Here is a 12,218-nt window from a genome sequence, read left to right on the forward strand (position 1 = left end):
CTCGCTGTGAGGCCTGCACGCTAACCACTCAGCGCTGTGCAGCCGTCTTGCAAACTTAACCCTTTCAATGATTTCATTGACAAACTGATGTTTATTGTAATTGATATTTATGAAACACATAATATTATGGAGGAAACAGTCCTAAATGTGTAAACAAAGGCTACCTTTTGCGCCAGAGGGGTGACGCAGCACAGCTTCTCTGTGTATCGCTCAGGCAGAAAGAAAAGCAGATTGCCCAAGACCGGATACACTGTTCCTGGGGTCAGCTGCTTCTCCTTCATTGGTCCTAATGTGGATGGACATGAAGGATATTATTTACGCAGAAATAACATTGCAAATACTTCATCAGAATGTATTTACCTGTCAGCAGGCTGACGATCAGTCCCACCACAACAACAGTGGTGGAATTGTGCGCACTGTACCACATGTAGGACAGGGAATACAGAGCTTCTATGCCTGTTGGCCTGAAACAACATTAGACTTTGTGATGTTCCGGTTCCATGGTAGCACCAAGTAGCAACTAGAGATGTAGTACCTAGGTTTGGGTGTGGTCACATTGACCAGTGAGGTCATGACGGTAGTTGTCAAGTTCTCAAATGGGGGCGGAGTAACGGTTGTGAGCGGTGGGACTGGACTTGGCATACGCATTATAAAACTGCCTATGCCAATCCAGAAAGCCATAGCGAGGCCTGTTACTAATCCAACCACTGCACCCTGGGGGGGTTGGAGAGAGAGGGGGAGAGAGGGAGAAGAACGTAATTGCTAATCATCGAGCCATCGTGGCCATTCCAGCTTTATTAGACGAAAATGTACACTTACAATGGAGTTAGCCCAAGGGAAGAACATTCCCAGACAGAAGAGGCCCAGCAGGGGACCACCTACCATCCCAAAGATGCTTAACGCTGCCTGTGTGGGGGAGGAGGGAGATCTTGGTTATGCAACACGACGAAAGAAACACTTCAGCAAACTTGAGCCTAAATATGCTAATGAATAACAGGTGCCACCGCATGCTCTTTATAGCAACTGCAAAGCAGCCAAAACAGGAAACAAAACCAAAATAAGAGCGCAAAGCAGGAAACAACGTGAAAACAGCCAATTCAAGAAACAATACAAGCAGTTGATGTTGAATACTTTGGTACGTGACAAAAAAAAAACCTTAAACTATTTTAGGAAAGCAGGAAGTGAACAAATGTAACAGTTACATTTTAATATTAGTGCGCCCCGCGCAAGTTTGATATGGATGCTGTATGGTATCATGTACCCAGGAAAAAAATATGACGTTTGATTAATGTTCATGTTAAAGGTTAAATAACTATTAATAGTTATCCTCCCTATCCGTGTGGAAGTGGTAAGTTTTTGGCTTTTTAAGTTTAAAGGAAATAACTCGGAGGCTACCGTTTAGGTCGCTAGCTCTCTAGTTTGCGAGTTAGCATGTGTCTCAAGACCCTGCAGTTGCGCAATATGCTGTAAATAAAAAGAGTATAAATGTGACTATAGTCGTGTTTTGTCTTTGTTTGTATATATATATATATATATATATATATATATATATATATATATATATATATATATATATATATATATATATATATATATATATATATATAATTATTTATAATTATTATTATTTTTAATTTTTGTATTTTTTGTCACGTACCGAAGTACGAGGTGATACTTTTACAACAAACAATTTGTTACCTGCAACACAGACCCCATTAGGGAGGCGATGTAGGCCATGGCCAGACATACTAAACCATAAGTCAGAGCTATGGGAGAAATGAAGCATAAATTAATAAAAGAGAATGCATTAACAAAACAAAAACATGCACTCTAAATCATTCAACCCCTTGTATGAATTACATTGATTAGCAAAAACTACTAACTTTCAACAGATGGCCATTTAAAAATCAGAACATGGTGAGTGTTTGTAATATTTTGATTTATTAAAATATTTGATAATATTTTGAAGTTATTGAAATCTACAGCAAGTGACTTATAAAATTGCAGTTGAATCATTTTGAGTGCATTTCCTAGCATATAGGAAAAAGAAGACATTTTACCAAGTCCTTTGGACAGCAGTGTGGCTTTAGACTCGGTCATGTTTGGAAAATGAGGTTTAATCAGGTCCTCCATAGTTACGGTTGCTAAGGAGTTGAAGGCAGATGAGATGGTGCTGGAAGGGCAGAAGGAAATCAGACGAATGACCGTTAAGCCAAGGCATGCTTTGAAAGTGATGGGACATTAAAATGATCCTGTTCCGGTTGAACTGCACGGCTTTTAAACTCACTTTGGGCGTGCAGGCGTACAATAGGACACAAGCACTGCCAAAGCGTTCTGTTGCTGCTTTTCAAAACTAATTGGGGAAAGGCTACGGTGGCCCGGTTGGACAAAACAAACAGTTTAACATTTCGGGAAAAACAAACAAATTCCAAAGAAATTAATGTGTCAGAAAATGAATGAATGAATGTTTTCTGAAATGTAAATTTGTTTCGAGTTTGGCTGAAATGAGTTTCACGGTCTGTTAATACGTATGTGAATGAGCTTGAAAAATGTCTGTAGTTTGTGATGGCAGAGAAGGTTCCTTCCTGGATCGGGTTCCCCGAGTTGTTTACCTCAGCGCTCCACTGAAGAGACAGGCCACAAACAGACCTGGCAGCCCAGGCAGGTCCTTGAACACATCCATTACAAAGTATAACACCATCTGTGCCAAAAAAAACAAGCATGATGATGCATCTTCTAATCACATCTTGGATATAGTACTGTACTTTTACACCAAGTGATTGTGAACAACCATAAAGTTAAATAACGGGTTCACCTGATCGTTGGTTTTGACATAGCCCTTATCTAGAGGGCTGTCCTCTCCATAGCGAGCAAACATGACCAGTCCCATCAGACACCCTAAACACAGCACGATCTGCTGGCATGGAAAAACAACATAGCAGGACCTAGGAAGGACATAATAGGTGAAGACAAAACCTAAATTGAACGCCATAAAATGATAAAACGAGCATGGTACTCACATGACTGCCTCCTTCTCAGTGCGGGAACTGAGATATCTCTGGACTTGGGCCTGGTTGACCCCGTATAGAGCCAGCATCAGGAAGATGCCACCCACACCCAGCGTCCAGAAGGTGTGGCGCTCCAAAGGGTCAGGATTTAAGCTACAAAGAGAAGTTAGAGGGTATGAAAAAGTGGACTCTTCAATATGTGGCGTTTACTGGAGTTGGGGTCTTTCAACGCCGCCTTTTCCAAATGACAAGTGACTCCTCCATAGGTTTTGACTTTTGTGGATTATTTTTTCTTTTTTTTTCATATTAAAGTCCCAGAGTCAATAAAAAAAATTCACTCACTCAAGTCCGGCGATGCGGCTACCGTTCACCGCTTTCCTCCAGACTTCAGTGATGCCCCCCGCCTGATGGGCCCCGACAATGATCACTGCCAGCTGCCCAGCGAACATCACCACTGTCTGGAACACGTCGGTCCACATCACTGCCTTCAGGCCGCCCTGAGGGACGCAATCACACAGAATTATATATATGGACCGTTCTTTGCTGCACAGTGTTCATTTAAAAGGCCGATTTGCGGAATGGTGCTTTCCTTCAAAAATTACAAACAAAATTGATGAGCAATTACAGTAATTATGACCTACATTGGATTGTTTTTACCATCTTGAATGTACAAAATGTATCAAAGTACTCCCGATCCTTGAATTGGTCTGTATGCGGCCCTCATTTGGAGACCTCTAGTGTATAGTACATATATTCAAGACTGGTAAGTGTTCATTCATTCCAGACTCACCAGAGCGGTATAGAGGGTGCACACAAGTCCCATAGCAAGCACCGCTCCCCATAAGTCAAAGCCAGTGACTGCAACCAAATAAAGCAACAACATACGTAAACATACAATATGTATCTGCAGATATTGCCAAATAGGGTGGACATTTCAAAACGGATTTGATTTACTCTTGAATACAAAATGGATCCCTCGTAATACAACAACTCGGCAGAATGTGTCGAAGGTGTGCACAAGGCCTTCAGAATCAGGAGTGCTGGCACGTGTCATTTAAATACTAATAACAACGGGACTGCTCATTAAACCAATCAGATTTCAGATTCGCCTCATAGGGCCAGATAGCAGGCGATAGCATTTTCCGGGTCCTCTGATTGGTTGATGTCTGACACGGACTATGCAGTATATTATTCATTCATTCATTCATTTTTTACCGCTTATCCTTATGTGAGTGTGAATGGTTGTTTGTCTATATGTGCCCTGTGATTGGCTGGCGACCCCGCCTCTCGCCCAAAGACAGCTGGGATAGGCTCCAGCATCACCCACGACCCTCATGAGGATTTTCATTCTTTCATTCATTCATTTTCTATCGCTTTTCCTCACGAGGGTCGCAGGGTGCTGGAGCCTATCCCAGCTGTCTTAGAGCGAGAGGCGGGGTACACCCTGGACTAGTGGCCAGCCAATCACAGGGCACATATAGACAAACAACCATTCACACTCACATTCATACCTATGGACAATTTGGAGTGGCCAATTAACCTAGCATGTTTTTGGAATGTGGGAGGAAACCGGAGTACCCGGAGAAAATCCACGCTATGTGCCCTGTGATTGGCTGGCGACCCCGCCTCTCGCCCAAAGACAGCTGGGATAGGCTCCAGCATCCCCCACGACCCTCATGAGGATAAGCGGTAAAAAATGAATGAATGAATGAATGAATGAAACTGACCTCAGTATGTCAACGTATGCTTTCCCTGCCATGCTATTGCTATTGCTATTGGATGCTTTATTTAAGAGTGTAAAATTTCATGTACCTGTGTAAAACTACAACATATTAACGTAGAAAACGAGCAGCAGAAAAGGACTCACCTGCATTAAGTGCCAAAGCGGGAGCGTACAGGACCACCCCCATATAAATGACCTACAGATGAAGGGAGAACACGTTAGCGCATGACGCAACATAAACTATTGTGTTGCATGATTCATATAAAACAACCATGAATACCACATTCCAAAACCCGATTCTCTCCCACATGCAAAAACCAGAAATGTCAGCTACGACTATTTCAATCTATATTCAACCAAAGTAGAACAATGACCATGCATTTGTTTATATTTGAAGTAATATTTGACACGGCAGAAGCCTACCCAAATGATTGACTAAAGAAAAATACACATCAAAGGTTAAAAGATACCATCTGAAAGATGAAGGTCACGGTCCCACAAATGCGGACGGTCTTGTTAAAGCGTAGCTCCAGATACTGTCAAGAGAGGAAAAAAAACACACACATACATAGATGAACAACAAGGTAATGACTGCTTTTAGTCTGTATATTTTGTCATATTCAGGTGTTATATGTCTCATTTTCTATTATTATGTGAACCATCATTGGTAATGGGAGTGTAAAGGTGACACTAGGGGTGTTACTTCATGTCTTGAGGGCTCTAAAAATGTTAAAAACTGTATTTAGAAGGTCGGAAACTGGCTTCCTATGCTCCGATTATGAAAGTATTCCATTTATTTATGAGGAATCCTACCTTGCAGAAATTAATTGATCACGGCCAAGTCGAAAACTGATTAAATCGCAATAAACAGGGTACAAGACAGGGTACTAGAGTACAATCACCTCGTACTTCGGTACGTGACAAAAAATAAAAATCTTTACCGATATTAGGAAAGCAGGAAGTGAACAAATATAACAGTTAATGATTGTAAAAGTATGAGATGGAGGGGTAGGATTTAATAAGCTTTGCTTCTTCCTACTCCTTTTGGACATGTGGAACTGATTATGGGATGCACTCAATTGTAATGGTAATGGTTTTATTTCATTTGAACATGCACCAGATTACAATTGAGTGCATCCCATAATCAGTTCCCAGTTCCACAATATTTAACCAAGAACAATTTATATTATGTACCTTTTACTTCATTCAGTTCTAACTAGCCATAAGTTCTTTTCTCTTTTTTTTTGCCTTACTTCATAGGCGCTGGACAGCCGCAGCCGGTAGAAGACGGGTATAAAAACGTGAGCTGGGATGAGCAGTCCCAGGAAGTACGAGCATCCCAGGAACCAGTACTGCGTCCCAAAGGTGTACACTTCGGATGGTGCGCCCAGAATGGCCACGGCTGATTGGAACGTGGCGAGCAGAGACAGAGACACGGGCAGGCAGCTCATGGAGCGGTCAGCCATCAGGAACTCCTGCGGGGGGGAAGAAGGGGATATCATAAAGTGCTTTCTTATTGAGACTACGGGCGTTTCTCCAGGGGCCCACCTGTGTTGTGCGCTGGCGTCCACCAGAGAAGGCGTAGAAGAGGCCAATGCCGGCCGAGGCTGCCAACAGCAAGGCGAAGATGACATAGTCCACCGTGCTGAAGTGCATCTGGACTACTCCCCCCATGATGACTCTGGTGGAAGTCTTGTGCTGAGATGTGGGGAGTAGGCCGTCGGGGAGGGGGATGATCACAACGTTAACATCGCTACATCACCCATTTGGATTCTTGGAGAGCTGCAGGGAGAGAAGAGAAGGATCACAAAAGGATGAGTGATGGTCATGTTACTTTCTCACCTGGATTAATTAGTTATTTATGAGGAATCCTACCTTGCAGAAATTAATTTCACGGCCAAGTCTAAAACTGATTAAATCGCAATAAACAGGGAACTAGACAGGGTACTAGAGTACAACCACCTCGTACTTCGGTATGTGACAAAAATAAAATAAAAAAAATAAAAATACTTAACCTATATTATGAAAGCAGGAAGTGAGCAAATGTAACAGTTACTGATTGTAAAAGTACCGGATGGAGGGGTAGAATTTAATAAGCTTTGCTTCTTCCTACTCCTTTTGGACATGTGGAACTGGGAACTGATTATGGGATGCACTCAATTGTAATCTGAGGCATGTTTAAATGAAATAAAACCATTACCATAAAAGTGCAGTTCACAGGCCCAAACGGGGGGTAAGATGGGGGATGTCATACAATGTCATGTCGGAAAAAAAATCTGCACCATCCCTTTAAGCAAACAAACCCAAATCTCCAGTTCTGTTTTTCAAATAAAAGATTTGAAATATAAGCTATTCTTTTACAGATTTCATTGTGTGGGAGAATCTTCTTCTGTTATTCTGTTTTTGACACCCAACTGTGGCAAATTCTTACGTTCCCCTGAAGCAACATCTCCCCTCTCGTGGTATTATGAGTAGAACTGCACTACACATGATGATGATGATGAAGAGCCAGGGGGGGTGGGGGGCTGCCTGCTGAGAGGTAGACGAGGGAAAGTGAGGTGTGTGATCTGTCTTGCTCTTTAATTGGGATTCCAGGGCATCACATCTCTACACACAGGTCAGTCTTATAACATGGAACAGGCCAGTTAACCCACAATAACAAACAATTACTACTACTACTACTACTCCTACTACTACTACTGGGTGACAATAAGTGCTAAAAACAAACACTGGTATTGACAAAAAGTGCCTGCAAGGCATGCTGGGTACTCCTCTCCACGCAACAATATAGTGATATACAAGCAAGTAAGTACAACTAGCATGGCTTATGGCATATCATTCCAGGCATGAAACTCCTTAAATATATCTAATTTCCATACCAAAGTGGATGGGTTCACTTCAAATCAACAATCACACGACAAACAAGCGGCTGTTCTGACAGGGGCACGCATCACAACGTCAGGTGAACCATCACAGGTCCTGCCACCCACCCAAAAGCGACACACTGAAGACACAATTAGCGACATGAGTGTTACACATTCCACATTTGTAGCATAAAATCTCTCCTTTTTCTTAAAAAGGTCATGAATGCTAGTTTTTTGTGGGCATGACTTGATTGCACATGAGGAAAATCCATATATCACCTTCTTTTTATATTTGTCTGGCTGTGTGTGTGTGTGTGCGTGCCCACAAAACATTATAAGGAGGTCACGCAGCAGCGCACGGTTGCTTGGCAACACAAGGGACAATGATTGTACATTCAAAGCAGGGGGGGTGGACAAGTACTGCTGAGAGTGTGTTTTATGTAGGTGCACTTTAAGGCATGTGAACACCCTTTTAGTCGATATCAGACTGAAATGTCAGATAATACTGGTACTGGTAATAATGTACTACAGTGACATACTGCTCTATTTGTTTTATACTAAGTGCACAAAACTTTTGAATTGGTAGAGAGCGCTGATCCAAATAGCGATTCTATCGATACCAAGAGTGGTAGCAAAGTTCATAAGTGTGAAAGTTTGTCTTTATTCTCGTGTTCTCGTGTGAAGGCTGAGATAAGGTTTATTGAGTCTGAGTGACTTGTTGTCACGTTGTTGTGGCTAAATAAAAGCCTATTTTCATCATCTTTTTCTTGCTACGTCGGCAAGATGCTTGGAGAATCACTCGTCGCTATTTTTATTCATGACTGTTCTTATTCGTCAATAAATGTTTCGATCCAACAGAGGAAAAGTCACAACTGTTTCACTTCTGCATGTATATTTAATGCGGCACAGCGGTCGAGTGGTTAGCGCGCAGACCTCACAGCCAGGAGACCAGGGTTCAATTCCACCCTCTCCGTGTACTCCGGTTTCCTCCCACATTCCAAAAACATGCTAGGTTAATTGGCCACACCAAATTGTCCATAGGTATGAATGTGAGTGGGAATGGTTGTTTGTCTATGTTTGGGTTTTTTTACATTAGAGCCCTCTAGACATGAAATAACACCCCTATAGTCACCTTTACACTCGTATTACCCAATATAGTAGACATAGTAAGAGAAAATAAGACATAATATAATCTCACACGGCTGCACAGTGGTCGAGTGGTTAGCCAGAGTTCGATTCCACCCTCGGCCATCTCTGTGTGGAGTTTGCATGTTCTCCCCGTGCATGCGTGGGTTTTCTCCGGGTACTCCGGTTTCCTCCCACATTCCAAAAACATGCTAGGTTAATTAGCCACTCCAAATTGTCCATAGGTATGAATGTGAGTGTGAATGGTTGTTTGTCTATATGTGCCCTGTGATTGGCTGGCCACCAGTCCAGGGTGTACCCCGCCTCTCGCCCAAAGACAGCTGGGATAGGCTCCAGCACCCCCGTGACACTTGTGAGGATAAGCGGTAGAAAATGAATGAATCTCACATATACACTTACAATACAATACACTTACAATATCGATATATATACTTACACACACACACACACACACATATATATATATATATATATATATATATATATATATATATATATATATATATATACTATATGCAGCATATATACACATACTCACTTCTTAAGCTTACACAAGTGACTCTTCTTCTTTGCACTCACTTCTGTTTGACTCTTTTGGCCACAACCTGCCAGTAATTTGAGTAATTATTAAACCCCAAGTTGAACCCTGGCCCAAGGAACGAGATAAATCTTTGTCAACCGTCAGTCATGGTCGTCGCGACTGATTAGCGTTTGACAAGGCACACAGTAAGCCAAGAATGTAAACACACTAGAAACCGATATGAGCACTCGCGCTATCTTCTACGACTCCTGTTAAGAAGGTCCTGATGACACGCATGGGCTTACGTTAACATTATCTTTGAAAGGGGGAGATAATTCCACATATCGGACGGTCAAGATGTCAATGTGGTTCTCCTGCGCTGTTGTGACATTTAGTAATGACATGCAAACAACCAGCTCATGATGCTATTCACACATTATACTATGTTGACTTATTCTTGGAATGATCATGTGTAAATATTTAATTGGTGGGAATTTTGCCCATCATTCACAATCCTTACGTGAAACACATAAGAACACATATTTATTTCCCTTCTCTGTGCATTCTAGCACAAGAAAATGAGTTAATATGAGCTAGCTAACCACGGATGTCATTTGGATACACATATTTCGACTACAGAGCCCTCTAAAAAAAAACCCTCCAACAACATTGCATGGTTTGATATACATGCATTAACACATACACTGGTGATAACACAAGGGTGGGCAAACTACGGACCGGAGGCCACATCCGGCCCGCCAAGTGTTTAAATACGGCCCACCCGTTCTTTCCAAAGAATGGAGAGTTAGGTATCCACTCTTCTATCTGTGAATGACGCTGAGGCTAGTGATTGTGTTTTTAGACTTCACCGATATTGTTTTTTTGTCAAGCGTTGAGATTTTTGCATTTTGACGTTCTCTGATTGCTCCACAGTTGTGTGCTGTGTGACGCAAACGTTTGCTTGTCTATGGAAGCATGAGCTGTGACAATCAAGGAGATCTTAAGCCGCTACTACAATTAGATCAGTTAGTTTTATTGCAAATGTTGTGAAATCGGAGAACGTGAACATTAAGTCAGCAAAAGGGTTTTGGAAAGCCGTGTGCTCATAACTGTGCGTGTAGCTCCTTGTTACGCTTTCTGCTCAGTGTCGACACATACAACATTTTGACCAATCACGTTCACTTAAAAGAATCGGTTCTAAGAACTGGATCGTTCTAGCGGATCACTAGCGGATTGATCGATCCAAATATCGTGTCCCATATGGTATTTTTAGTTTTCTTCTATGTTTCTTTTCAAAAATACCCAACAATATAACAAGAACATTATATACTTGCATTTATATATTAAGTTGGTCTAAAATCTTTCAATGTGATTATAATCATAATCAACAAATTAAAAGGAAAAGTCACAAAATCGTTCAAAGAACTTGAAAAAATTTTCCAAGTAATCAGTAGCGGCAATACTTTCCTAGTATTTACTTGGTATCAGATCGATACAGAAATGTCATTGAACGTGTATTGGTTAATAATTTGAATCACGTGGGCAGAAACATATTCTACCATTGGCTAATGCACACGCGCTCCCCGTGCCATTCATTACAGCTTCCGTGTACCCATCTAGCTAAGGTGATATTGGTATGCTAACGCTTTCAACTGACGCAATTGGCTACGTGGATCCATAAAGTGCAAATGATGCGCCTAAAAGGTAGCATTTACGACCTACCGTAAAGTAAACACACCGAGATGACAGCCCAGCAACGTGCTCCTGTTGCTACGTCTTCCAAACTTTCCAACGTGAAACGTATAGCAAACGACTCGAGTTAAACCTTTAATAGTGACCGGATATTTCAATGTCAAATGAAGTATTTTTTGTCACTGAAGTAAATAAAAACGACTCGCTTACCTCCCTGCTGCCAAAATACTACAACCGGCGGTCTGGCCGGTTAAGGTTGTTTTATGCTAGTAAGTCGAGGTTGACTGGAGCACGTGACGCAAGCTCGCGCACCACTCGCTGGGGTGGGAGGGTCGATTTCAAATATCGATACTACCGATACCATGTATCGTATCGACATTTCTGGCAATTACAATAAAATCAATAAATGTATTACCGGTACTCTGATAGTTGGCTATATTTATATATTGTTCACAAATACGTTTGATTTAAAAACATTCATAATTATTAACAAATACCAAAATAAGCGCCCTTGCGCATAAGTTGAATCAACTTGATACCAAAATGAGCAGTATCACCCACCCCAATATGCGCCTCTCTAACGCATTTGGACATTCGTTAAAGGACCGCCCATTCTCCTTGACACGATGTTGCATTCAGTTACACTCAGTAAACTGTCAATTCTCATCGAATTGCAGTCAACGCCATGGAAATGAGCGTACACAGTACATGATTTCGTTGACATTTGCTTATAAAACCCATTACATTTACTCGTTCTTAATGTCATTAAAAGGTATCTGAAATATGCAATAGGGTAGTATAATCCACAAGGAAATAAGCTCTCTTTCGTATAGTACAAACTGCAGTTAGCCCAGTTAACTACCATAGTAACTGTATTTAATTGCTGTTTTGTGTCTATTAAAGTGGGTTCTATCCGCAAAGAGTAGCGACGAAGGCAAATAAACACACCATCAGAATGTGCGCTATTAAAATACACAGCCCGTTATTACCTAGACATTCGCGATGAGGTCCAATTGGGTCCACTTTGACCGGAACATCACTTGCGCCTGCATTGACCGGAGTGCATCTTCTCCGCATCTGCACAGGCTGCCACATCGTGTCCCCCTCAGGCTGATGACGCACGTTGCTAAAATCATCTTTAGCGCAGCTGGCGGAAGACTGCAAGATAATTCAATGTTCTGTGCATCATTTGTGTCAAGAATGCTACCTGGGGAGGATTATTACTGTATAGTTAATTCGATATTTTTCCATGACTACAAATGGCA

The 12,218-nt window shown here is 41.7% G+C and overlaps 1 protein-coding gene across 5 annotated transcripts in view; it reads right to left on the reverse strand.

Annotated features, from left to right (window-relative positions):
* The window catches only part of slc5a6a (solute carrier family 5 member 6a), a 38,463-nt gene extending 26,328 nt beyond the window's left edge, over positions 1-12,135 (reverse strand). For 3 of the 5 annotated variants that reach the window (XM_058045874.1, XM_058045870.1, XM_058045871.1), the window contains exons 1-16: positions 11,164-11,289; positions 6,280-6,513; positions 5,985-6,206; positions 5,202-5,267; positions 4,876-4,927; positions 3,799-3,866; positions 3,351-3,505; positions 3,021-3,161; positions 2,816-2,945; positions 2,613-2,701; positions 2,061-2,173; positions 1,699-1,766; positions 820-906; positions 536-714; positions 361-464; positions 165-286 (exon numbers count right to left, since the gene is read on the reverse strand). In XM_058045874.1, the coding sequence (XP_057901857.1) occupies positions 165-286; positions 361-464; positions 536-714; positions 820-906; positions 1,699-1,766; positions 2,061-2,173; positions 2,613-2,701; positions 2,816-2,945; positions 3,021-3,161; positions 3,351-3,505; positions 3,799-3,866; positions 4,876-4,927; positions 5,202-5,267; positions 5,985-6,206; positions 6,280-6,405 (1,722 nt within the window). In that variant the 5' untranslated portion in view covers positions 6,406-6,513; positions 11,164-11,289. Of the gene's footprint in view, positions 1-164; positions 287-360; positions 465-535; positions 715-819; positions 907-1,698; positions 1,767-2,060; positions 2,174-2,612; positions 2,702-2,815; positions 2,946-3,020; positions 3,162-3,350; positions 3,506-3,798; positions 3,867-4,875; positions 4,928-5,201; positions 5,268-5,984; positions 6,207-6,279; positions 6,514-10,983; positions 11,084-11,163; positions 11,290-11,942 lie in introns of those variants that run through there. The other 2 variants (XM_058045873.1, XM_058045875.1) reach the window with 2 other exon arrangements.
* Between the last annotated feature and the right edge of the window lie 83 nt (positions 12,136-12,218).

Source organism: Doryrhamphus excisus, chromosome 1 (genome assembly GCF_030265055.1).
Source record: "Doryrhamphus excisus isolate RoL2022-K1 chromosome 1, RoL_Dexc_1.0, whole genome shotgun sequence".
Classification (NCBI taxonomy): domain Eukaryota; kingdom Metazoa; phylum Chordata; class Actinopteri; order Syngnathiformes; family Syngnathidae; genus Doryrhamphus; species Doryrhamphus excisus.